General features: G+C 38.0%; 1 protein-coding gene across 2 annotated transcripts in view; it reads left to right on the forward strand.

Annotated features, from left to right (window-relative positions):
• Positions 1–26,411, forward strand: part of ANO4 (anoctamin 4) — a 195,096-nt gene that overhangs the window by 60,644 nt on the left and 108,041 nt on the right. For both annotated transcript variants that reach the window (XM_079305168.1, XM_079305169.1), the window contains one exon: positions 22,027–22,233. In XM_079305168.1, the coding sequence (XP_079161294.1) occupies positions 22,027–22,233 (207 nt within the window). The remainder of the gene's footprint in view (positions 1–22,026; positions 22,234–26,411) is intronic.

The following is a 26,411-nucleotide window of genomic DNA, read 5'->3' on the forward strand; positions in this document are numbered from 1 at the left end:
GTAAAAACTGCAGGTCAAGATAATTACACCATCAGCATGAGGTATGTTAGTATGAAACCATAAATATCTGCATTCAGAGAAAATTACAGCATGTCAGTGTTGCTGCATGGTCTGTTACAATGTCACATTACTTATGGTGTAACTCTGCTGAGGAAAAATGTCTCTTTGGGAATGAAACATTATTAATAAGCTCCCAAACAAGTGTCTTAATGAAGCATACATGATAATTGCCAGGGATTTTTCTATCTTTTTCTTTGCATTTTCCCTCTGTTTGTGGGGAGGGGATCTGCCCCTCTCAGTTTTGAAGGTGGGTGACTTTCATAGGGAGATGTGTAAGACAGAAAAATCATCACCTTCACTGTTGTTTCTTCTTGTGTTGTTTCCTAAATTGCCTTGCAATGAGTTTTCTTTTTCTTGTGATTCCAACTAAACCAGGTGAAAAGAATCTGTGGTGACTGGATTCTACATCAATTCTTACCTTTGCTTCAATGTGTGTAGTAAGATGAATAATAATTTTCAAGTTAAATATGATAATGTTTTTTCTTACTCTCTCTGATATTATATATTGCAGGCTCCAGAATTGGTAGATACATGACTGAATTTTAGAAGTTACATATTTTCTGTTGTCTTTGACAATTCAGTAGCAAATATAAAAGCAGGAAAGCACAATTTTTCTTTTAATAAAAACCTGGGGAGGAAAAATGAGAACTAGAAAGAGCTAAGAATTACTAATTTCAGAAGAGGAACACAGCAGGGGAAAATTTAAGCTCACTTTTAATAACTTCAAAATTCCTTCTATTGTATATGTAGTGTTTTCATCTTTCCCAGCAAGGAAAAGAAAATCACTATTTTTGTGAGTCATGTAGCAGTGTGCCCCTGAATTAGCTGTTTGCAGAGGGATTGGATACACAGCTGCAGTGCATCCACTGAGACATATGTAGACTGGTCAGTCCTCAACCTGCTTTTTCTATAATATCTATTTCTCCCTTCAAGTGGTATGCAGGTTATTGCAAGTTTCTATTTTCATTTTTGTCTTTGCTGGATGGGTGGGGTTTTTTATAAAACGTTTGGCATTTTGTTGAGGCCAGAGGTTGCTAATGCTTCACAGATCAACCCAGACAAACTTCTAAGCTTCAAATTCCTCTAAAAAAGTTCTCAATAATCTATGACTTCTGGTTCATCTTTCTGAGACATAGTAAAATTTCTTCTATCACCTTGAAGTTTCTCTGCTGGGTTGCATGGAATTGGGGAGCTTTTTATTGGCCCTCCATGGGGCTAAATTAGAGAACATCCAAATGAAGGCAAGGAAGATGGTGATAGGCCTTGAGAGGAAAGTGTGTGAGGAGTGGCTGAGGTCACTTGTTCTGTTCAGCCTGGAGGAAACTGAGGGGACACCTCACTGCGCTTACAGCTTCTTGTGAGGGGAAGAGGAGGGGCAGGCACTGATTTCTGTGGTGACAGTGACAGAACCCAAGGGAATAGCCTGAAATTGTGTCAGAGGAGGTTTAGGTTGAGTATTAGAAAAAGGTTCTGTTTACACATGGTATTTCTAGCCAAAGGATTGAAATGCATTTGCATAGGCCAGGTCTTGGGATGCGAAGAAGGCTGTGTTAAGTGCCTCCTGCCACTGAAAGTGAAGTGACCCTTTCTGTTTTTTTTCCCAGACTGATGAATCCCCTCTGCTCTGTTCCTCAGTTTGCACTGTATGATGTCAGTGCATCTCATGCCCTAGGGCAGGTAAACTGATATACTACTTTGCTTTTCCCTGCCCTCTCTCATGAGATGCTGTTCATGTCAGGATGCCATTCCATAGTTCTGCTGGGACAGTGCTCAAATCCCTTCAGAAAACATCCAGTCTTGGGGGGAGGCCTCATCTCTCAGCAGATGGAAGGAGATACAGGTTGTAGATTCTGTCCCTTGCAATCTGCATAGCTATGCAGGGAAAATTTTCAAGTACCTGTAAGAGCATTTAATTTTTGCCATTTACCCAGATTACCTTTGGCCTTCAGCAAGGCATGATAAATTAAGGACAGAGGTTCAAGTCTTTTTCTTCTGTTTCAAGGATTAATGGTGTGACAATGTAGAAAATACATACTGCTTGATATTTCTTCTGCCAGCAATGAGCAAGAGGCTTCAGTGTCTCTATAAAGCCTTCTGTTTCATCAGGACTGCTGTCATGTATGCTGAGCTAGTGGCTCTGGATTAAGGCTGCCATGGTTGGCCTCTCTGGCATAGTGGTTCAGTACTGGTTAGTTCATGGATGGGCTCTTCACTAGTGTTAATCATAAAGTAATATGATCAATTACTGGTCTGCTTAGTCCTTTATTAAGCCAGACAAATGTCTGGTGCCAGGTCTTGGACCATCCCTACAGTTCAGTGGCATATGCTAGCTGCCTTGAGCACCCTCAGAGTCTGCTAGGCTATGTGAAGGACACACAGGTGCAACTGATTGTTCTTTGAGTCCTTTTGTCTCATTGGTCTGAGCATTTCCTGCATGACTTGGCTGGAGTCTTTCACATGTCCTCAGATACCTGATGTTTGATGGATAGACAGACTCACCTCATTTGTGTACTCCAAATACTTGTAAAGAATTGAATGTCACTTAATATCATGTTCCTGGATTTTCTCCCAGCTCTATTTCTCCTGCAAGTGTCCTTGCTGAAGCTGTGACACTTGGTTTAGTTTACACTTCACCTCTAGACCGTGGCTATCTGTTTAAAACAGATTGAAGTCAGCAATGCTTACAAATCTCTATCAAAAATACTGATGAGCATTATTGCCTTTCTCAATATGATGGGACTTTTCAATGCCACAGGAAGTGATAATTTTCTCCCAGGGTAAACAGGGTGTTTTGTATTGTTTTGACAGGTTCTGGATAGGGATCATTTCTACTGACTAGGAATTTATATTCAGAATTTTGATTTTAGGACTGTGAAGCCTTCCAGCCAGAGGGTGTCCTTCCTGGAAGCAGGCTGTTGATTCTCTCAGTAGGTGTGATTGCATTACTGTCAGACCAGACTTAGTGCTTCCTCTGTGCTTAACACAATCAAGTGTTTCAGGAAGCTTGGGCTGCACAGAGAGAAAGCAGAAGCCTTATTGCTTCAGCTCCAATCACCCATCACCTTGAGGGCACCATCTTGCTGTCATCTGCCAAAACTGCTCCCAGACCTTGGCTTACTCTGCACTTCTGCCATGCAGTGGAGGATGTACCTCGTGTCTCTTCTGCAGGCACTGAAAGGCAGTCTGCTCTTTCATGGCTATCCTAGGGGCCATATTTTTGTGTAGCAGTCACAGATTGTCTCTGTGACATATTAATAGTGCTTGGCCACCATTCTTCAGGCTAATCATGCCACTTTAGCAGTGCTGCAGGAGATCACATTTCAGTGATTCCTCCATTCAGCTAGAAAACCAATTGGTTGTAATGGTCTAATAGCAAATTTGCAAATTTAACAGCTGAATTGCTGGCAGCTTTTTCTCAGACGGCTGAATACCTTGTTCTTTGCTACATTCACACTCTCAACTGGAAATGATGAGGTAGGTACAGCTATGGTCTGGATTGGAAAGGAAGAGGTTGACCAGTCACACTGTCCAGTGCTGATGAGGAAACACTGGCAAAAGATAATGACATGTATCTTTCTTCTCCCTTGACAGGCAGATTCATTCCTCTTTTCTCATTTCTGGGTTTTCCCAGTTTAAGTCTCCTCATCCTGTGCCATTAAGACACCTCATTTTGAGTTAGAGTGACCTTCCTATCTGGAAGTATTTATGTCTGTTTAGATTGTGTCTCTGCAGTGCTGCCTTGTAAGCTGGAAACATCCACGGAAGTTTTGCCTTTAATTACATGATTATTTTATTTTTCCAAGGTTATCTATAGCATGGAACTTCCAAGTTTATAATGTAAGTGTTTCTTTCTAGTGCTGAATCTTTCTGTCTTTTTTGAGAGTGGGTAAAACAATCCAGCATCTATTTTTAGACCCATTCTGTAAAAGAGAAAAAATTGTGCAGAACTTTTACTGCATATTCAAATATTTCAGATACAGTATTCAGCCGCTGTGTCCTCACTTGCTTTTTACCTTCATGTCTGGATGGGCAAGCTCCTGGAAAGATATCAGATGCATCTTAAGGAGGGAAGGGAAATCACAGTATGATACTGAGTTGGCTTATATGTCTGCCTGTGTTGGCCCTGGGATTTCCTAAGCTGGTTCTCCAATTCACCTGCCCCCAGTGCCACTCTCTCTTCCTCTGTCTGCTGGGTTTCCTTGGATTATTTTTTGTTTTAGTGCAAGGAGCTGGTACCAACATATTGGTGATGTCATGAAGGAAACATCATCAGCTTGAGCAAAGGTGGTGAAAGAGAAGGTTCAGCTAAACCCACTACATTTTCTTTTGGTTTATTTGGTTCATTTAGCCTTTTACTAGATGAAAAACATACTTCAAACTTCAGGCTCCTAGGAAATTCACAAAAAGACATTTTGGAGTGATTTAAGTGTGGTCAATCTCAGCTTGTTCTGAGCTACACTGTGATCTGTGGAGACCTTCAGCAACTTCTCTGCTATGAGTACATAAGGAGATTGAAACTCCTAAGGATGAACTTCTGGAGTGTGGCTTGTCTCCAAAGGGGACAAAGACCCTTACTCAAGAGAGAGTATTGAGAATAGTTGCAGTTTAACCTAACTACATTGTCTGCAAAGATCATTGAGTAAACAATAATCTGTTATCTGTTTGTACCAGTCTAGCTGTTTGCACATTGAACTCCAGTTTTCCCCTTGCTCAGAGACTGGATTTTTCTTTGCTTAAACTCTGTGTCCTGAAAAACACAGCTGGGACAGTAAAAACAAACTGGGTTTTCTTTAGGGAGCGTGTAGTTACCAATAGGTGTGATCTGTCCCTGTGAGAGGAGGCAGAAAGGCAGGGGAATCACTAATTTAGGAGTAGCATTGCTGCTCTGGGGTCTGGCAAATGAGATGGTGACTGTTTCCTACTCTGTTTGCATTTTATACATGCTTGTAACTCTGGTGCAATGCAGATGATGTTTTTTTCCCTAGAAGTTCTAATAGGTAATTACAAAGCACATGCATTTACTAAACTTCATAGTAATGCAAAGGAGCAATAGTAAGTATTTGCACTTTCTACCATTTTTAAAAAGGTTTTTTTCTGCCATAATCATCATGACCATGTGTGTTGAGTGTAAAATAATTCTATATAAATTAGAATACCTTACATTTACCACAACTAATGTGGTAAGATCAAGTAAAAAGGCTTTCCTGGGTAAGGTAAAAGGAATAATACCTCATTCAAGGTAAAATGAGTAATACTCAGGCACTGCACCACATAATTCTCAGCCTGGGCTTCCTTCATTTGGTTTAAACCATAGAGTTTAACCTCAAGCAGGTCTCTGAAACAAGTTTGATTCTTTATATTAAAATCAACCCTGTCTATGTCAGACATTTTAATTGTGCGTGTACAGATACTTCTGCCCAGAGAGATAAAATATTAAACACATAATGAATAATGCAGCTGTCTCACAGTACTGTGATCTTTATGTGAACAAAGAAGCCATAAATTGTTTGGGTATTTAACTTGCACAACATTTCTCAGTTTAATTTGCCAGTGATTTCTGCAGTCACAGTTTATGCAGGGGCAAGTTGGATGATGTGATGTTGAAAATTGTATGTTTTTTAGAGTAGAAATGATGCTTTTCCACCTCCCAATGCAGGAGCAGAGCTGTGCAGTTGTCTATTCCCTGGCAGCTAACTCACCTGTGTGTACAGGCAAGGTTTAATGTAGCTCTGCACATCACTGAGGAGAAGTCAATAGATGGAAACACCCATGTGAAATTACATCTTGAGCCATGGATATAAAATGGACAATGCCTTAGGTAAAGAGCTTTTCAATAGTGACCTTTGGTTTCTAGGCTTTTTCTTTGGGGATGTATTTCACTTCTTTCTCTTGCCACACAATGTCACTATCCCTAGCTGACTCTGCTGATTTTTCCACTGAGCTTCAGCTACCCCAGCCATTCCTTCCTTGCCTTTCCTCCATCCTATCACTAGTATAACCTAGCCTGCTGGCTGCAGTCTGACCTCTGGAAAATGTTGCTTTTTTCCTTCAATTATTTTGCCTGTGGATGTATTTTTTTATTTCACTTTTACATAAAAATAGATGTTTCCAATTTTTTTCTGAAGATATCTTTTCTGCTGAAGTTGCAGTTACACAGAGGTTATGTCCTTTAATCTTCAGGATTAAGGAGGAATTTTCACTCCCATTCATTTTGCTGAGATCTGAGCCCTAGCACATTTCTTCTTTAAAGAAAAAACTTTAAAAAGGAAGAATTTCACTTTTAAAATCAATCACCATGGCAACCTTTACAGTGAGTTTCCAAACATAGGAAGTTGCCTTTAAGAAGCATCCTCAGCTAAGAGAAAGGTGAGTTTTTACAGCTTCTAGCAATGTTCCCATAGAATATAAGGTTTTACAAGAATCAGTTAGAGGGACTTTTATATGCAATAGGAAGTTAAATGATCCTGGTGATTTTAATTTTTTTTTTAATAAGATGCTGCATGCCAACTAATCTCATCATAATGCTGGCTTAAAATAGACTTGGAGAACTAGATAGAGCCTGGTGGCAATACTTGTGTTATCACTAGATTTCATCTAAGTAGATATTTAGGTAACCACTTACTAACATTTCTTTCACACATAAAGATTATTTTTCTTTTTCTCCTTCTGGACTGCCTTTTCATGCATATTCAGAATTTTAGTGAGAAATATTTTTAAAATTGGAAAGGAAAGTGGGGTAACAAAATAGAGGGAAGAAAGCAAGTTGTTTATGCATTAAAAGAAGAAAATCCTTCACATATTAGAGTCCAGTGAAATATAACTTCAACAGTCATCTCTTATTTCTCTCAGTACTCAGCTGGATTATTTTATATCCTATTTTTGGTATGTATTAGATCCAAGGAATATGCAATTTCTTTTCCCACTGGAATTTCGCTGGTGAACATATTGTATATAGGATGGAATCTTGATGTTTTCCCTGAAATGGTAACTCTGGTGTGTCATTCTGAAATAATCAAAGAGCATTTTAGAATTAATTAATTCTGTGTCCAAAGTAGTTGTGAGACTGGGAGAATGTGCTTACATCCAGAGAACTTCAGTCTCTGGGCAGATTTCAGATTTTCAGGTAGGAGGCTGACGGACTGGCAAGAGAAAACCACTTTTTATCAAATTGCAAAAATACCATGGAAAACTAAAAAAAAAAAAGCCATCCAGTTGGTTCTACCAAGTTGAATATAATGATCCAGAAGTGTACCAGGGTGTGTGGGAGTGTTCCCACACTGCATGTAGGCAGCAGGAGGGCAGGTGAGAAGAGGACTTTCTTTTCTCCTTTGATGCAATCTGAAATTGTGAGGTCTTGAGCTGCCCACAGGAGGCTGTCTGAGCCACGTGGCTGGAGTCTGGAGTGGGCATGGTGGGCTTCCTCCAGGACATCACCACCCAGGTCTATTTATTTGGCTATATGGCCACAGTTGTATTTCACTGGTCTTGTTCCCTACTTGAAAAAAGCAAGGTGGTTATGCTGGAACTGGGGCTGGCTGATGCTGTAAACACTCCAGTACTTCTCTATGCACTGCATATCTGGAAGAAATAGATTATAAAGCACCTCTAGCAGGTGAAAGTTTTAAAAAGTTTTTTAAAAATGTATTACATTAATGTAGCAAGTCAGTTAAAGGTGACAGCCTTAAGTTCAATACCTGAGTAACTCAATTAAAAATAAGTGCAGTTAAAAATACGTTCAATTACTGCATTACTCATGTTATGTAATAAATTCAGAAAAGTTTAACTTTTAGAGCAAACTTAGCAATAGTGTTATTAACACTTATCTGAAATGCCTGCTCTAGTGAGATATTTCTGCCATCATGGATTGGTATTTTTATTTCATATGAAATGTGGGTAAGTGAAAGATTGCTTTTTGTGCTTTTGTAATGGAGGATAGGATCAGTGTCATCTGAAATGTTGCTTTTTCTCATGTGTACAGGGTCCTGTGAAGAGTTTTATATTCAATTCCAAAGACAGGTGAAGCTGGGCAGGGTGTTAGGTCAACAAGCAGTCCAGCAAGCAATACATTTGCAAAATACCATTGAGGCATGGGATGGGGTCTGCAAGAAAGCTGATAGTGGGTCATGTCAAGGGACTGCAAGGTTAACAAGAATCTTTGAGAAAATAAATGGCTGTTGTGAATTATGGTGGCCAGGTTTCTGAAAAACTGGCTGACAGATTAACCATATGCAGGTTGGCAGATGTTCTCCTTCCCCAACCCTTCTGATAGTTGGGATTACAGCTGGCTCACAAACTTTCTCATACCATCCATCAGCATGTAGTAAAACCTTGTGCATAATTGTTTTTGCTGAGAAAATTATGTTGTCCTGCATTTACAGACAATACATGTTCATTTCTATTGAAAGGATGAACAGTAGACTTTGTGCATCATGAGTAACAATTACAGTTTTACAATAAAGGAGATGAGATGAGATGAGATGAGCTGTGCCCTGGCACAATAAGAGAGGAAAAAAAGAATTTTCATACATTTATAATATCTTACACTTGTAGAAATGAGAAAGAAAGCAGAGAGGAATTTATCACTTTGCATGAATTAAGAACATATATGGTCTCTGTATTAGTTAGATTTGAATTTAGAGTCAGTGAAAATTATCACTGAATTCTAAATTGCAGATATTCAGAGACTGGATTGAAGTAACTGCCTTGAGATATTTTCTTTTGATTGAACATAATTTGTAAAACATTTTGACTTATACCATTAAATTCCAAGAAGGAAAAAAAAAGTTACGGAATTAATAGGGGCCCCAAATAGGTCAAGCATATTTGGACAGCAAGTTTTAGGACTTACAAATGTTTATGCATCATCTTTGCATTTGGATTCATGTTTGGTTCTGATATATTCATCCATAAAATGGATTGTTAACTAGAAGCCTTGAAAGAAAAATAAAGAAAGGCTCAGTATTGTCAATGATGAAACTGTTTTTATCTTGACTGGCTTATATTTATTTTTGAAAGGTCCCATAATGAAAAAATGCATTTTGAGAGGAATAAGTTTTCCGAGTTGCAAAGGCAGAAGCAAACCCAAAACCCATCAGTTTTTGAAAAAGATTGTGTCACAATCAGTTCCTTGCCATGGCTTGATCACTGAAGGTGATGACTCAGAAGTCATCAAATGAAGACCATGCCCAGTTTTCAACAAGGAGAGGTGCCACATAAGGAGATGTAAAACATCATACAAATTTTCTGGAATTAGAGAAAATGCTAACAGATTATATTCTTATCTAATATTAATTTTCTTACACTTTTATCTCCTTCATTTCTAACTCATCTACATATTTGACTTCTAGACAGACAGTATGATTATTGATTGAAGCATTAAAATCATATATGGAAATTTATTCCAAGATTTCTCTTCATGTAATTGTAATTATGGCTGCTATGGTTCATCAAAAGCCTCTTGTTAGCTGGCTCATATTGCTTTGTAAATTAAGAAAAATATTGCTGATTGATGGTTAACTACTCATAAAAAATTAACAAAAGTATTGTTTCTAAACCCAGACTTTTCAGGATTTAGAATTGTGTTCATAAAGGACTAGAAGGAAGAAATTAAACCAGGGAGACATGTGGTTTTTAATGCCATTTTGATTCTGTAGATCAGATATAATGTGAAGAAATTCTCTTGACTCTTTCTTTCAGGGAGTTTACAAAACAGCTTTATGGGGTTATGTCTAAGCAGGCATCTCCTCTGGGAAGGAATGAGACAAGTGGATTGTTAGGTTATTTTTATGTTGTTGGGACTTGGGTGGGGTTTTTTTGTAACAAAAATGCATTTTGCATGTAGAAGGCTTGAAGTTATATTTGTTTGTTTGTTTGTTTGTTTTTTCCACTGACCAGTTTCCCATCGGTTTCTTTAAGTTTATTTGTCATACTAGTAGACTATTCTCTTGGTTTCTCAATAGACTGCTGCCCATGTATCTGAATTTTCTTTTTGTGGATGTTGTATCACCATAGGAGCAGAGTAGACAATCACATTTAATTGTTCAGATACTGTGTACTGCTCAAAGACAGACCTAGTTATGACACATTAAGATCTCAGAATCTCTTCAGAATTATAGAGGCAGTTTCAATTATGACATTTCAGTTTAGAATTTGTTCATATAGACTGTTCTACACATCTTTTAGTGAGGATACTCAGCTGTGGACAAAATGGTACTTGTGAAGAGAAACTGTCTCTCTTCCTGAACTGTCTGTTGGTCTGAATTCTCCAAACCACTGTGACATTCAGAACAAATTTGGCATCACTGTCAGACTGAAATGTTCTTAAAACTATAATTTCCAGTATACTTGCAATACTTGCAAGTGCAACTTAGAGATATTTGTAATGTTTTTTACATATGCATTGAGATTTTTAAAACATCCCTTTTTGCTTTCACTTGGTGATTTTTAAAATGAATGGACAGTAATGGGACGTTGAGTATCAGGGTTATGAGTGAAGAAAGAAAAAGTTTTATGAAAGAATATTCATTAATGCCCTTTCACTGAGAAGATACCAATCACAGGAGCTAAATTGAGGCACAGGTTTCTTTTATTATGGATTCTTTCTATAATCAAGCTGCTTTAGGTGGATTCCAAAAATTCATGTATTTTCTGTCCCTCCTGTTAAAAAGCAGGAAATCAAATTAATATCCAGTGTTTTATGTAGTGCATAAAACATAACTGAAAGTCTATCTTGTATATTTTGCATGTTTAATATCAGAAAATTATTTATGAAAGAACAGTAGGCTTTACCCTTGCACAAGGCCGTTATTCAGTAAAGGAGTTAGACCATGGACAGTCTTTTATAAAAACAAATCTGTTAGAGACATTTCACACTACAATGCAGCTATTGAATTTATAGTGTTCTACCATTTCTTGTAATTCTGCTATAAAGAGCTCAGGAGATTCAAATGGTGTTTATGACTAGAGAACTTTTTTCCATCTCTATGGACTCTGCCAAATTCAGCCAATCATTATGTGGCTACTGTTGTCTTTTTTATTAGTCTTCCATCAGAAATTCTAGCTAAGAAGAGTGAGTAAGACCTGTGCTTTGCTCTATCCAGATAAGCATAAACTGCGAACAATCAGCTGGATGTCTCTGAGGAACATGGTATGCTTATGTATTCTTTTTTGTGGTGTTTTGTTATTGTTAATGGCCTGAAGTATTGCCAGAAAGATGAGGTGGCATCTGCTGCACACTACATCTGCCATTTCTTCTGGGGATCACCTTCACTTTATGGCCATTTAGAAAGCTTGGCATCATAAGTTTTATTACAACCAAAATCATGACTTTCCAAGAGGGAGTATGCTGAAAACTAAAGGTGCACAAAAGAAAGACAAGTAGTACACATTCCTCAGCATTTCTGGTAAAACTGGCCCTTGTTAATGTCTGCCATGGAAGAGCCTGGTCTAGACACAGGTGCTGCAGCAAGCAGGGCTGTGGAGGCTGGAGCTTCTTCCTTGCACAGCAATGACATCCAGGCTCCAATGGAACCTACCACAGCACATCCCTACAGCCCATATGAGAGCCTGCCCCAGGAGGGGTGGTAGACTTCCCAGCCTCCTCCCAGTGGGGATCCAGCATCAAATCCTGCACACATGAGGTGCAAAACCCCACTGTCCACAATGGACAGCTGTTTCAGAGGGCAAAAACCCTCTCAGGCATTGGACTGGACCCAACACAGGTGATCTGTTTTCTCATTGTAATGGTTTTGAAAGCAAAACCAGTGAGAGACTCTAAGTCAGAAATACAATTTCATAGGAAAAAAGAGAGAAATAAAATACATGCAATAGTACAAAAGAAAAACCACTGACAAAGTCAGAATACAACTTGACACCCTGCTAGTTAGGATGGTGGTAACTGTCTGGATGAAGCGGTCTTGTTGAAGCAGTGATCCTGTAGAAAGATCTGGTAGCTCTTGTCCTCTGGAAACCAGTGAGTAAGGGCTGCTTTGGTGTTCTAAATCTCAGTTTTTATCTAGGTAGGAAATGACTGGCTCCTGCCCCTGGCTGGAGCGTGTCCCAGTGGGATGATGTGATTTTATCACTCATGCAGGGGGACTCAATGGCCCATTAACAGAAGATACCTTTCCTGGAGGAAGGATGGGTGTAGGAAAAATAAAGAACATTGCCCTATCTAATTTTAACAGATGGCCCATTAGCAGAGGATATCTCCCACAGAGATAAGAATCACTGCCACACCTGATTTCAGCAGATGGTGATAGAATACATACCTTTGGGTATATCTTTACATTGCAACTTACGACACTCAGATACATATATATCCAGATGCACATTTACTTTAAAAACAATCTAGTAAAGTTTATACTTTACTGCAACATTATCTGTAAGATAATTTTTCCTATTTGGCAGAGGGAGAAGTAGAAGTAAATTTTGTTGTCTTGAGGCCTGCCCCTGAAGACATTGGCTGTATAACTTCGATGGTAATGTATCATTGAAAGTAAAAGTCAATTGATGGTTGATAAAGCTAACTGTGAGCATGGAGGATTTAGAGAGCAAGACTGTAAAAGGCCCCACATCCAGGGCTATAGGTGAAGGAAGGGAAGTACACTCGATCTGCTGCTTGAGGCTGTCCCAGAGAGCATGACCAGGGCCTGGCACTGGAACAGCAAGAGGGCACTGATGGCAGACCATCAGAGCACTCTGACAGAGTCATGTCCCCTGGAATGGGATGCAAAAGAGGAAGTTAAATTAAACCTTGTTGCTGTGCTGAAAATTGTTACTATCTGTGCTATAGAGCAGACACATTCAGACATATCCTGAGATATCTTCTTTTCCCATCTGTGAAGTCTCCTGAGGTTTTTTTTCTGTTTCACAGATGATGTCTCAGATTGATTGCACTGTTCTGCCTTATGGAGAATATCCGATTAAATCAGATAAAATGAGACTTGTGGTATTTGCAATGTAGCAGTTGACATTCAGGCAGCAAATTAAAATTGGGGGGGGAAAGAGAATTCTCCACTTTTAAATCTACCTCCACCACTTAGAATACTGTTAGTGCTGCTTTTCACTCCTTGGCCAGTAAAAAGCATCTGGGACTTGACTTGGTGCTTTGTTTCACAGAGCACTGTGGTTTGCCCCAATGTCCATATCATGTATTACTGTCGTGTGTGCATTTACCTTTTATTCTATGGATAAAAAGCTCAAAATCAGTGCAAACAGCTTTAATGAGAATGCTCTGGTCTTTGAAGATCAGAATAATAGCTACTTGCTAAGAAAGAAAGTGACTTTAAATGCTGCACATACCACAGGTGAAAGTAAGTTTTAAATCATCTCAGTATTAAGTCTATTTTCAGCTAGTAAATGCTGTGCATATATAATAAAATGAATAAGACAAGATTAACTGCCTCTTATCATTTCCAAATCAATAAGAGACACTTAGGGAGACAGATTCAATCTTCAATTATTTTTTTAAGGAAAAATTGCCTCAAAGAAAGAAGTGTTGATGTGATGTTATTTGTTATGACAGAAACTGAAGTATGAATCTATTGTTTTTGCATGATCCTACATTCATTCTAATGCAAGTCTATTCCACTTGATTATAGAACCAGTGAGTCAAAATCTGAAATATCCAATCCAGAGAAATTCTAATATTCTTGCATAAGGCTTAAAATATTTCAGTCAGAATTTGCTTCTGGACACTTGAGATATTTAATCTTGGTTGGATTTCTTGGATTAATTGTATTTTTGTATATTATTATGATTTGTTTTGCCCCCCAGTTTTAATGTTTACGATTTTTCTTACTATTTGTACATTAAAGTAACATTAATTGATTATTGGCAATGCAGATAGTGTTTCAGTAATTGAAATGATAATTGTTTCTTTGGCTTGCTCAGAGATAACTGGTATTCTACATTGTAATTTGTATTCTATTCTATTTGTTAGATTGCATCTTCCAAAGCATCAAGTTAAAAAAAAAGAAAAGAAAAGAGGCTATATATTCCAGTCCAGATAAGTTTAGAATAATTTTCCCAACAAAATTTTTGACAGTAATTATTTGGGGTTTTCTTTTCCAGAAGGAATAGCCAATTTTTTCATAGAAAAGCACTTTACTGAAAATGTTTTATCAGCCTCAGTTTTTGATTTCTATTGTGTTTATCAGATTTCAAGGCGCGGTATTTTTTCTCACTGCAATTTTCATACTGGGGCAAGCAAAGGAACTTTTTGAAATGCATTTTGGTTTTTTTTTCAAATTACTCTTCAGCATGCATGTGGTTCTAACACTAGTGGAAGTCTAATAGGAACAATAAAGTAAATCAAAATAAATGCTAAACAAACAGAAAGAGAACAGCAAAAATTATAACAATAAAAATGCAGGCAATCTCCAGAAGTGTTCAGGCAGCTGGGTTGGTGACAAATGACACTGGTTTCAGGTGGCTGGGTGAACTGAAATGAGGTATATTTTGCACACAATTATTAGGCATTCATTCCTGAAGCTTGGTAAATATAACATATTTTAACTCTACAGTATGAGGGTTTTTTTATACAGAGGAACTAAAGAATGAATTGTCATACAGAAATAAAAGTACAAGGCTTAAAAATTAATCAAATTAGGGACCTTAGGGGTGGAAAAGAGTTCCATTTATTCAGCTGGGTTTATACAACTTGCATAGGCATCACCTTGTGTTCAGCACCAGGGCCCTGCAATATGCCTGCAACAATCACTGTTAGGTCAACAGTAATCCTGAAGAGCTTTATATTCACTTAGCCAAACATTTCATACCAAAGGAAGACAAGTGGATTTTAAGAGTGCCATGTAGACCATTAAAGTAGGACTATTATGACTCTCTCCAAGATATTTCCATGACTTCAAGTTGTTATCATGTCTCTCAGGGAGCACTATGGGAGTTTTTCAGTTATGCTAAATAATCACTGTTGAATGTTAGCTTGTTGTAATTCAATAAACCACCTTCAGGGCTATAAAAACAAGCCTGTGATAGCAGGCCTAAGGTGGGCATGATCTTTTTATTCATTAGGACTTTGACAGACTTAAGTTAATACTGGCTCTGGATGCAGTTTTACCACAGGTAATGTAGCTACTTTTGTAGGGAAGAATAAGGTATTATTCTGTAAATCTATATTCCCCTGGAATCTGTGGGCCTTTAACAGTTCACTTCTAAATCATTGCAGAAAAACTGAATAAAACCCAGTTCATCCACAAGCCCCTTCCTGGAGTCCTGGTTATAGTTCAGATATCCTTTTGATCCCACTTAAAATGCAGATCCTGACATGACCAGGTTTGGGATGATGCTGACCTCCTCCCCTTAAAGGCAGGTAATGGAGAGAAAGGTAATGCACTGGCCAGTAATACAGCTTTGTGAAGATTAATTTCTCTGATAGAAAAGGCTGCACAGCAATGCTTGTAGAGAACTGACAAACATGAGATCTAGAAAGCAGCTGATGTGGAAAAAGAGATGCAACATAGAAATGAGAAAAATTATGCAGCTTTGTTTCACTCAGTATTTGTTTGATGTAGAGACTTCATGCAAATGGTTAGAAGAGAGAGTCCTGAATCACTGAAAACTTGCCCAAAGAGCTGGCAAGTATGACAGGAAGGCAAAATCTATCTACAAGTATCTTGTGGCAAATGAAATTACAAGACAAACAATAAAAAGAGAAACTTAATTGTGCCACTGTGTAAATCCTCAGTGAAAGCACAGCCTGAGCATTATGGGCATTTCTGATGTTGCTTCTTGAACCTTTCTTAGTGTGCATTTCAGGTCTTCATCCTTTGAAAAAAGCAAAGAACAGAAGATAGTTGATTGGAAATATACAACAGTTATTAGTAAAAAGCAACAGTTTAAACTAGGTCTCCTAAGCTCAGGACCAATAGAGCAGGGGGTGTGATAGAGCTCTGTAGTATCATGAGTGGATAGAGAGGGAAAGGGAAGAGGTCATTCATTATGTCTTTCAATACAATACTTCCATGGATAACGTTTCAGACAAAAAAAAAAAAAGAAAAAAAAATTCAAAAGAAAATTGGGATTCCTCTACCAACTGTATCTCTAAGCTCTGTGATTTCTTTCCATGGAAAATTACATGTTTGAAAAATCGACATAAATTCAGAAGCCAACTGGAAAAAAATTTGATAAAAAAAATTAAAAAATAGCATGTAGGGAATATCTACAGACTTCAGAAATCCTGTAATGTCTCCAATATTTAGGAGGAAGCAGGGAGCAACCATGCAAAATCTTGACATGTATCTTGTCAAGATGTACAGTATTATTCCTTCTTTCCAGGGAGTGCAGTTCCTGGGAAATTCTGTAAGTAGTAGCTTTTCTGTTTGCTTACCTGAAGGCTTGCTGATGTGAGGTATTTTTTGTATCTGATGTAGTCACAAATATTTCAATATTTCCAAAGCTATACTTGAAGCACAATCTGATCATAGATATGATTTCATAATCACATGTTATCAGTGGCAAGGGACTTTGATGCTGTGTAAAAGAGATGATATTTAAACTTTTGAGAAATGATTTTATCTAATATGAGAATCCTAATGATGTTGTAACATTTTCCACCAAGTTAAGGACTCTTTCTGGATGTATTTGTTTCCTAAATAGTATATAAGGTGAGGAAAAAAGGAACTGCCTTTAGACTTTGCTTTCAGATGTGTACAGGGGATAGCAGAAGAATTTTTCTCTCTTGTTCCTTCATTTTCACCTAGGATTCAGAGCAAGGAAAAGAGTCCATCATGGCATCAAGCACAGCTGTTTCTCTGCTGAGTCTCAAACTGGGTTTGCATGAGAAACCTTTTACATTGTTTCCCTTTCTGGGATCTCATTTATCAAGGCTATCTTTAAAATGTGAAAAAGCTGAAGCTGTCTGCAGAGCATCATTGACTTTAATGGGAAATGTGGCAATTTGCACAAGGTGAGGAAAGAGTACTTAGCTTATTAAGGTGGACAAATTAGCTCACTTTCTCCTCTCCTGTGTGTAGAAGTTGAAAGGAACTAAATATCTAATTTTCCCATTTGTAAACTACTCCTTAAAGCCTCATTTTCTGCTCTCTGCTCATGCTTACAAAGTACTTCCTAATGATCTTGCTTATCTGTGCCTTGATGACTGCAGACTTTCCAGAGCTGCTTTACTTTTTGTGGCCCTATGTGACATAGCAGCTGATATTTTCTCCTCCCTTCTTTCTCTGTGCTCCCCTGTATTTGGTCTGCTGTGAAAAGGGCCTTGAAAATAGAGCCTGCCTCAGTCTGTTCCTAAGACCCTCCACACAGGGCTGAAACAAAATAAAAGACACACAAAGAAAAGATAAATAGATGAAATAATTGGCCCCCAGCAGGAGCACTGACACTAATGATGTAAAACTGAAATGACTTTCTGCACCTACCAGAACTACTTTGTTATCCCAGGGAAGGTCTACAAAGCAGCTCAGGACACTTGAGGCTAATCAAGCACTGTTAGCTAATGGATGGTTTGTATGACTTTGTAACTCCTCACTGTATCATTATTGCCTATTCATATTCATATAATCTCTGTCCAGAGAAAAACACTTCAGAGAGGAACCTATAAATAAATGCCTGTAGCCCAAAGTGGCACAAGATGGAAGAAAACTGGGGCTGACAGAAGCCTGACTGTCACTATGGGGATGCCTTCCCAGGTCCCAGAGGTGTCTTGGTCCCTGCCCAGCATAATTTGGCCTTTCTGACCCAAATTCAGGTGCTAGTGCCTTCTCCATCAGCAGCAGAGCCAAGTCACTGTGCTGAGTCACATAGCAGAGGTGCATGGTGCACAACCAAAGCAGATGTCCATCAGATGCATCAGCAGAGTGATTTCTGAGTAGTGCAGGATGTTGTTGTTCAACTTTGTAGGACCTGATGAGCCAACAAAACAAGTATCAGTCACACAAAACTTTGCATGCAGGTCCACTGCAGTGCTTTGAACTTTAGTATTTTCTCCCTCCTTTTTCTTCTTTATGTTTGATTTTATTGCTTCATAACTTGGAAGTACTTCATTACTCCCTTTTAATGTTCTCATAAGCAGGTTTTATCTGGAGTGTTACAAATCCCTAAATTTCATAAGCATATGATCACTTTATAAGAGACAAAATATCCTCAATGTGGAAGGATTGGTGGTTAGAAAAATTCTGTATTAAAATTGGAGCAAAGAAGTTATCCAGAAGCAGGATAGAAGCTGCTCTTCTCTGCTGGCAAACTGCACAGCTGAGATGCATTGTCAGGAAGGTAGTGAAGGTGTTTGTCTTACATGAACCTGCAAGCTCAGAGTCAGGACAGAACAAAAGGTCAGTAAGAGGAGAGGCTCCTCATGGAGACAAAAAGTTTGTATGAGAAAAAATAAAAAAAAAAAGTTAGAAATACAGGTAAGGAAGAGAAAGGCACGTGAAGATTTGAAAATACAGAGAACAGATTTTTATGCACATAGGAAATAAAAAGAGCTGAGTAAAATATACAATACTTAGAGGCTCAAATCTCATCCAGCTTCCAAACACCAAACTACTTCCCACTCTTACTGCAGCCAGCCAGGTGCAGATGGCTGAGCCCTGTCCAGAAGCCAGGCCTGACTGAAAAGTCAGCTGTGGATGCTAGACAGTATTTGAGTCTTTCACTTGCATTTGCACTGAAGCCCTGGCTCAAAGTGGTGTTTCTGTGCAACTACATTAAGCCAGAGGGCAAGGCAGGAGAAACCCCTGGCTTTTTTTAGTATCTATGCTACCTGTCAGAGAATGCTAGTGTGATTGTACCCAACTACTGAGTATGGATGCCAAGCTCACTTGAAAGTCACCATGCTGCAGGGACAGGTACAAACAAAGGCCATACAGCCAGGAATGCAGTAGTAAGGGATTTTGGTGTGAGTAACTAGATGGCCAAGCCTAAAGACAGGAGAAAAACTCCACCAGATACAGTTAGTTGAAGACCCAGACTGCAGTGTGCTGCTGGAGAACTTCTCTTATTTTTTTTCTGGATGTCTTGTGTAGGTACTGTCATGGTGCAAAAAAATAATTGATGTCAACTTTAACACCTATTTTTCAGAGACCTCTTTGCTGTTTTTTCACATCTCTGTTCCACAAACCCTGGGATTCATCAGCAGTGTGGGTTATTTGCAGGAAGAATAGGGAGAGTTTACTCTAGAGTCTGTTTGGTGCCAATAGTTCACCAGGTTTTCATCCGCCATAAACTACATCCATTGTTCCCAATCTCCCTTCTACTTCTGATTCCCCCTCCCTTTGTCTGTGCTTTTCTGCATGTTATCTGGGGTTGTATTTTTGACAATCAAAATCTCTTTTAAAGGAACTTTCGCCCACATGAAAACAAAGTAATGCTGCAACTTGCTACAGTATTACTGTCATACATTTTTTTAGACTTGCAGTTTAACAAAAGAAATGCACATAGAATAGCAAGACCTGATCTTTCTCTGAAATTGTAATTAAATAAGGACACTTGCATCTTTGTCCTGTACCTGGTTCCCAGGAAAATAATGGAAATTAATTCTCCTAATAAGAGGATATTTTTTGTGAGAAAAATAACTCCTGTACCAATGAGATTGGAGTGAAGAACTTCCAAATATACTATATGCATTTGTGACATGTTGTATGGTTGGTTTTGGGTACTTTTAAATACGACTAAAGAAAATTGTAGAAGTAAAATTTTCAGTGATGTTGGAACATTCTTCCTCATGTAGTTTGGAGATATGATTTCCCATCTTTCCTTAGTGGAAGAAGCAAAAGTTTGCATATAACCAGCAGCAAGTTGTTGATGGAACCTAATTTTGGATGTGATCAATCTGCAAATGTTGCAGTTCTTAGGAATAGCAATCTGGCAACAGTGTCCTTTATTTTGATGTCTGAAAAAGAACGTGCTGCAGAAATAGTTTAGGAAGCCAGTCACAGCTGCACAAGAGTTTATAGACCGTTTTCAGAATGTGAAGAAGCAACTTAACTTGAACCTCTGAGTAATGTAGCAGCCAGTTTATGTTTGGAACCAGTTTCTAAAATAGATCCCTATTTTCATGACCAATTGAAAGCACAGCTTACTGAGATCCAGCTAGAAAGTGTGTGTTGATGGCAGGCTCAAGTTTAGTGCTGAGCATTGGCTGACTCTACCATAAACCTCAGAGGAATGATTATTTTAAAACATGTGGCAAGCTGTGGTGATGCTTAAAGAAAATGGTTGTCGTTAATTTTTTAATACTTTAGGGATAATTGTTCAATATGATGAGCATCACAATTTCTAGTGACTGCAAAAGAAAGAAAGAGCTCATTTTACAGCTGGGGCATAGCTTCTCAGTTTTGAAGCCCCTTACAGCTAGCATGGTCAAAGAAACGTGTCCAGGCAAGCTCATTGTCATTCTGTTCATATGGATTGATATGCTGCCTTTCACAAAGATAAGGTGTCTGGGATTTGCTCTGTATCCTAAGGATGTGATTTCAACAGTGTTTAGAAGCTGGCAGTTACATTAGCCCTGAAAGCAGGAACCAGGTGAGCAGCTGCTGCAGGAAACTCCTCGTGCCTTCACATTTCCTGCAGAGATCAGCTCTGGAGTCAAGACACAAAGGCCAGTATTGAGTGCACAGCTTCAATTCTGAATGCACAAACCAGCAGAAAAGAAAGCAGTTTGCACAGCCTTTGCTCCTTTGGGCAGCCCCACTGGTTACAGAAATTGCCTACAGAATGGTGGCTCTCTTCCCCTTGGTAGCATATTATGGATCAAAGTTTATTAATATTTCACGGTTATAAACCTTTTCCATGACCTGGAGTTCACATACATTGACTTCCAAGGAAGCTTGAAGAGCAGAGTCATTAATGCATTTTTGGACATTGAAGTTCACAAAACTAAGCAATCTAATCAATAATATCTAATGATTTTGAGTGACTGCACTTTGCAATATCCACATTTTCAGTTTTTAGGGTCTGCTTTCCATCTGCTTTTTAGTTTGCTTATTTATATCTGCTTAGGGTGTTTCATTTGTTGGTTTTTTGTTTTTGTTAAACAGAGATAATTTGCTGACAGAAACAATGAGAGTCACAAGTAAATTAAGCATAAAACAGTAATGTAGAATTATTCAGCTTTCTTGCCCAAAAGAGATTGTCTGAAGGTTTTCAACCAGACTATGCTGAAAGAAGTTCAAGTGGAGTTGGAGCAATTGTATCAATGTGAACAGGAGGAAGTCAGAATCAGCAATTTACTATAAGATAGCATTTATTTCTAATACTCTGCATTAGCCATGTAGGAAATTTTAGCTTTACTTTTCTCTTTGGAAAAATAAAGCCTGTTTGCTAATCACAATTTCAGTATAAAACAATGGTTATGTGACAAATTTGAGAATTTTGACAAATTTCCAGTACTGATGGTAAGGTTTCACAAAACAGGAGAAAATGGTATTTTTTCCAAGCCTAAGTCTTACTATTGTGGTCTGTAGCCTTACCGTTTTCTTCAAAAGAGTCTTTTTTTTCCCTTAAAAGCTACTAGTAGCTCACTTGTAGCATCTTTTCCATATGATGAGACTTCCTAATATTGCTAAAGGCTCAGAAAAAAAGAAATAACTTCTGGCAAGTTCTAATCTATCAATGAGAAAACTGTCATTTAATAAAAGTTGTGGTAGCTACATCATTAATATTATAATTTGTGAGCTGTGTGGATATTTGGAAGGTAAAGAAGGTATTTCTTCCTGCAGACCAATAAAGTGATAAACCATGATTGTGTATTAATTAAAATATCTATTACTGTAACTAAATCTGATGCCTACAACATAGCACAAAAGGTGTTCACATTTTAAATTTTCCACGATAATTAATCTTTTAGAGTTCTCTTATTGCTTTTCTTTTTTATTTGTCCCCTTTAAGAAGGTTGTTGCTGGTCCATTTTAAACCCTGACAATTTATATTTTAGTTATTCCATGTTGATCTCTCATATCTAACAGTACTAATTCTTATTCCTGTCAGGTATAAATTTATCTCTTCATGGGGCTGAAAAGCGTGTGCAAGTCTGTCAGAGGAGAACTGCAGCAAGCTACCCAGTGTCACAGCATCCACCTGTGGATGGGCATCCTTCAATCCCACAAGCCAGAGGGTCAATAAAAATGGAAGCCTCATCTTCTGGATCTACAATTTCATCAGTCACTGGTGGAAAAGCAAAAGCCCATCAGCCAGGTAGCAGCCTTGCCTTTGTACCTTTTCCAGTCCCATTCCATGTGTGATGTGCCATGACATGGCAAAGCTGATGTTAATAGCATGAGATCATGCTTGTGTGGAGATCAATCTAGGGATTGTCAGAATTACTAATCGATGTTTTGTTTACATTTGAGGTCTTTGTCAGTTAGAGATTGTAGGGTGGAGCAGTGGTAGGGACAGCTGAAAGTAGGAAATAAAAACTTCAGTTCAATCATAAAAACCCCTACAATGTGTAGTGGTATCCAAAATGTTAATGCAGAGAGATTTGGGATATTGCCTTTTTATACCACTTCCCTTATATATATATAATTTTGTTAAGCCTTGAGCTAGTTGCTCTAGAGGCTATAGACATCCCCCATGGAATTCAGTAATTGACACTAAAATTGGTTTTGACCAAATACACAATCAAAGGCATAGATCAAACTCTTTCTTGCTATAGCACTAATGAACTTATGGATCTGCACGAGTTCTTACAACATAGGTTAACTAGTTAACAAAATTAAACTTTTTGAAAGAAAGTCAGAATCTCCAGAGAACCATCAAATTCTAATTGGCATCATGAGTTCATTCCTTGTTATGATAATTGTCAGTGCTATTTTAGAAATATCTTTTCTTATGGCAGGAGAGTACATTTGTACTGGCCATGCTCAGTCATTCTTCACAGTAAAAATTAAGCTCCAAATTTCTTTCCTGAGCAGAGCAAATTAAAGCTGCCCATGAAGTCAATTTTGTAGCATATTTATTGGAGGGCCTCAATAATCTTGCAGGGTTGCTGCCAGAAAAGAGGATAATATATGATGTATGTAGCTACTTGGGTGCTAGGAGGCAGAGTCTATTTGTGTGACAGAGGTTCTGCCTGCAAACTCTTAGTGAACCCCCCTTAATTTGCAGATCTAGTAAATGATTTGATTTTTTATAGAAGTTTAAATTTTAGATTTTCTACTGTAAGTTGCTATACAAGTCTACTGCCGTGAGTTTCATGCACTCATGGTATTTAGTCACTCATAATCTTTGTCAACACAGATTAAAGAATTTGCAGTGACTCATAACCATATGCTTTGTTTATTTTAGTTCTTCTGTTCACTTGTTTGTCCTGTTTTTTCAGCTTCTGTCTTTTCCATTGAAGAAATTACTACTACTGAAATGTTGCTGTTGCTAAAGATATGCAATGATGTATGCAGCATGTTAAGAGATTGATAAAAAAGTCCTGAATCACAGGTTTAAAAAAAAAGTATCTTGAATGTGCAAAATAACATTTATTTTGAGATGCTACATATTCTACAGTTTTCTGTTGATAAGTATGGCCTGTGCTTTAATATAAAACGATGTGGAAGCAGCAAATTCTGGCCTCTGATTGAGAAAAAGATGCCTTTTTAAGTGGACCCCAGAGCTTTCCTGAAATGGAACTCAGTGACCATTTGGATAATGATTATCTTTCAGTATATGGGATTACTTTTATCTGTCATTTCCTCCTCTTAGGACAGTAAGAGCATCTGTGACCTATGGAGAACATTTTTTATATAACAGGAGTCTTCTCTTGAAGACTTACAGTCCCATTTTTTCATCTGAAATGAAGTATCATTTTTATGATTTGCCTCTGCCTTTTCAGTTCTATTTGAGACCACTAAATCTGTGTTTGTGTCCAAGTCAAACTGCAACTATTTGATCTGTATGCAAGTAGACCTGAAAAGGTTATGGTCAGCAGCAACAGCAATGAATAGGACTCCTAAGAGGAAATTCTAATTTAAACAAAAAATCACATGTCTTTGACTCAAACTCAGTCACAAATTAACAGCTGTAGCTTTGTAATTAGCTTAAGACATCAGTTATCCAGTGGCAGTACCTTATCTAAGATACCATGAGTTGCTTGATATCTTAGAAAGACAATGTTCTTTTGTATATTAATTACTCAGATACCAGATCTTACAGCTCTCTTCTCTAAGCTATTGTCCTGCTACTGCATGAGGTAAATTTGTAGGGTTTTGTTCCATCTAATTTTAAGTAGTTCATGCAGTTTGAGGTTTTGCTTCTATTGGACTGCTGTTACCACCATCAAGTAGCTCTCACTGTTGGAGTAGTGTATGCTTTACTCACCCCAAAATTCTCTTTACCCAGTTACAAATATTCCAAACATGAATGCAGTCTAGCATAATAGAAGGTATTTTTAGGACTTAAAATAGCATTTTAATTCTTATCAGTAAAAGAGACTAGAACCATGGAAAGTAAAGCTCCTTGATAAAGTGAAGGTTGAGAGTGTTTTTTCTTTGATAGCACACTACTTCTGTTTTTTCCACAGTATCTTTTCCCCCTGTGCATTGTTTCTTCTTTCAAGAATGACAACTTCTCTAATCTATCATGAATTCTATTTATATGACAGCAGTTTTCTTTGAGTGAAGTTCAAAGGTAGCTATATTCTAAGGACAAGAAGCAATAGACACTGTTCATTGTTCCAACATTCCTTTCCAGTTATTTCCCTGACAGTTTTACAGTAACTAGTAAGGTGCCTGAGGCTCATGACTTTTATTATTAATCTGTGTGTTAGAGTGGCTAGGGAGCAGTGGGTTGTCTGTACTGTACTTATTTAAAAATAAATACGATTTTAAAACTTGTTTTGTGCAAGCTTGCAAAGTGGTATTGCTCAGTCATGAGAGATCTACAAATTCTGAGCTTGGATTTTAGGCAGATATAAAGGTATCAAGTCACTGAAACAAAGCAATGAGTAAAATGGAGGAACAAGTGGAAGAAAAAGGCTGTTAATGGAGACCTGACACCTTTGCAGGTGCACCCATATGAGGGAACTTTCTCTTAGAAAGAGGGAAAACAAAGACGAATATAGCAATCAGATGATAAATTTAGATGTAATGGCAAATATATATTTCTTTCCAAAGTCAGAGACAACATGTTTTTAGTTTTGAGAAACCTCCAGTAACCATCTTCCATCTCTATGAGCAGTTGTGGTGTGTTGTGGCTGGTGGGGTACAAGGCTGCTGAGGTGGGTTCAAAGCCATTAGGGCAGGCTGTGGGCTGCAGAGAACTGGCACAAAGCTCCTGAAGAACATGTAGAATGGTAGTGTCTGCTGCACACAGAAACCTCACTTTGAAAGCAATAGTGTCATCATTTAGGCTCTCTGCAAGAGCAACAGAACAAAGTGTGAAACAAACCTGGAGGGGGTTAATCTGTCATCCCAGGCCATTCCCTCAACGTCAGGGTTAGGAAAATCTGGGGACAAAAAACCCCCTCACCTCCCTGCTGATGGCATTGCACCTGTGCTGTGCAGCAAGCTGTACTTGGGTTTCTGGGCTTCTGTTTGCTCTTTCCACTGTTGCTCTGTTCCAGATTAGAACAACATTATATTGCTTCATTCCCTTGGTGACAAATTCCTTTATTTTCAGATTCTGGAGAACTTGTCAAATCTCATTTTTCTAGGAGTGCCTAAATTTCCTGGCTGTGGAAAAACTGTCTTATTTAATGTGTCTAAGCAGCAGTAAATTCTTTCACTGTGTGAAGCTCTGGAATCTTCTTAGCTATTCTCTACTTGCAACATTTCCTAACACTTGTTACCCATTTTATAATAACAGGAATTCTGAGGTTCCCTGGCAAGATTTTCTCTCTCTATGCTTCCGATAAAACCTTAATGTATTTTGAGGTTTAGATATATTAGTGTATGTACAGTAATGCAGATTGTCATTTGTATCACTTATACAAATCAGTACTGCAGGCAATCTTCACAAACAGAAGGAAGGGTTGTCTTAGAAATAATTTATTTCTGAATTTTATTTAACATGTAAAGATTCTTCACTCTGGGAAACATAAAAATATCCTAGAAAATTCTGCTTTTGATAATTTGCTGTTCAAAAAGATCCCTTTCAATGCTGAAGAACTTCTACATTTGGAAAGAATGTTTCTTGCTACCTGAAATTGTGTAGGCATATCCATGACACTTGAAAGAACTTTATGTGCTGAAAGGACTATTTTCTGGTTATGGTAAAAGTCTATTGGGGTCATTAGAATTCACTGAGAGACTTTTCCTGCACTCTCTTGCTTTTTGTGATAATAAGTATTTGATGAATTAAAAGTTTAAAAGAAGGTATGTTTGCCTTGGACAGGTTTTCCTTTATGTTTGGGTCCTCTCTTTTTACTGTTTATCGATCTGTAG

The sequence above is a fragment of the Erithacus rubecula genome (assembly GCF_903797595.1).
Source record: "Erithacus rubecula genome assembly, chromosome: 4".
NCBI classification, from domain to species: Eukaryota; Metazoa; Chordata; class Aves; order Passeriformes; family Muscicapidae; genus Erithacus; species Erithacus rubecula.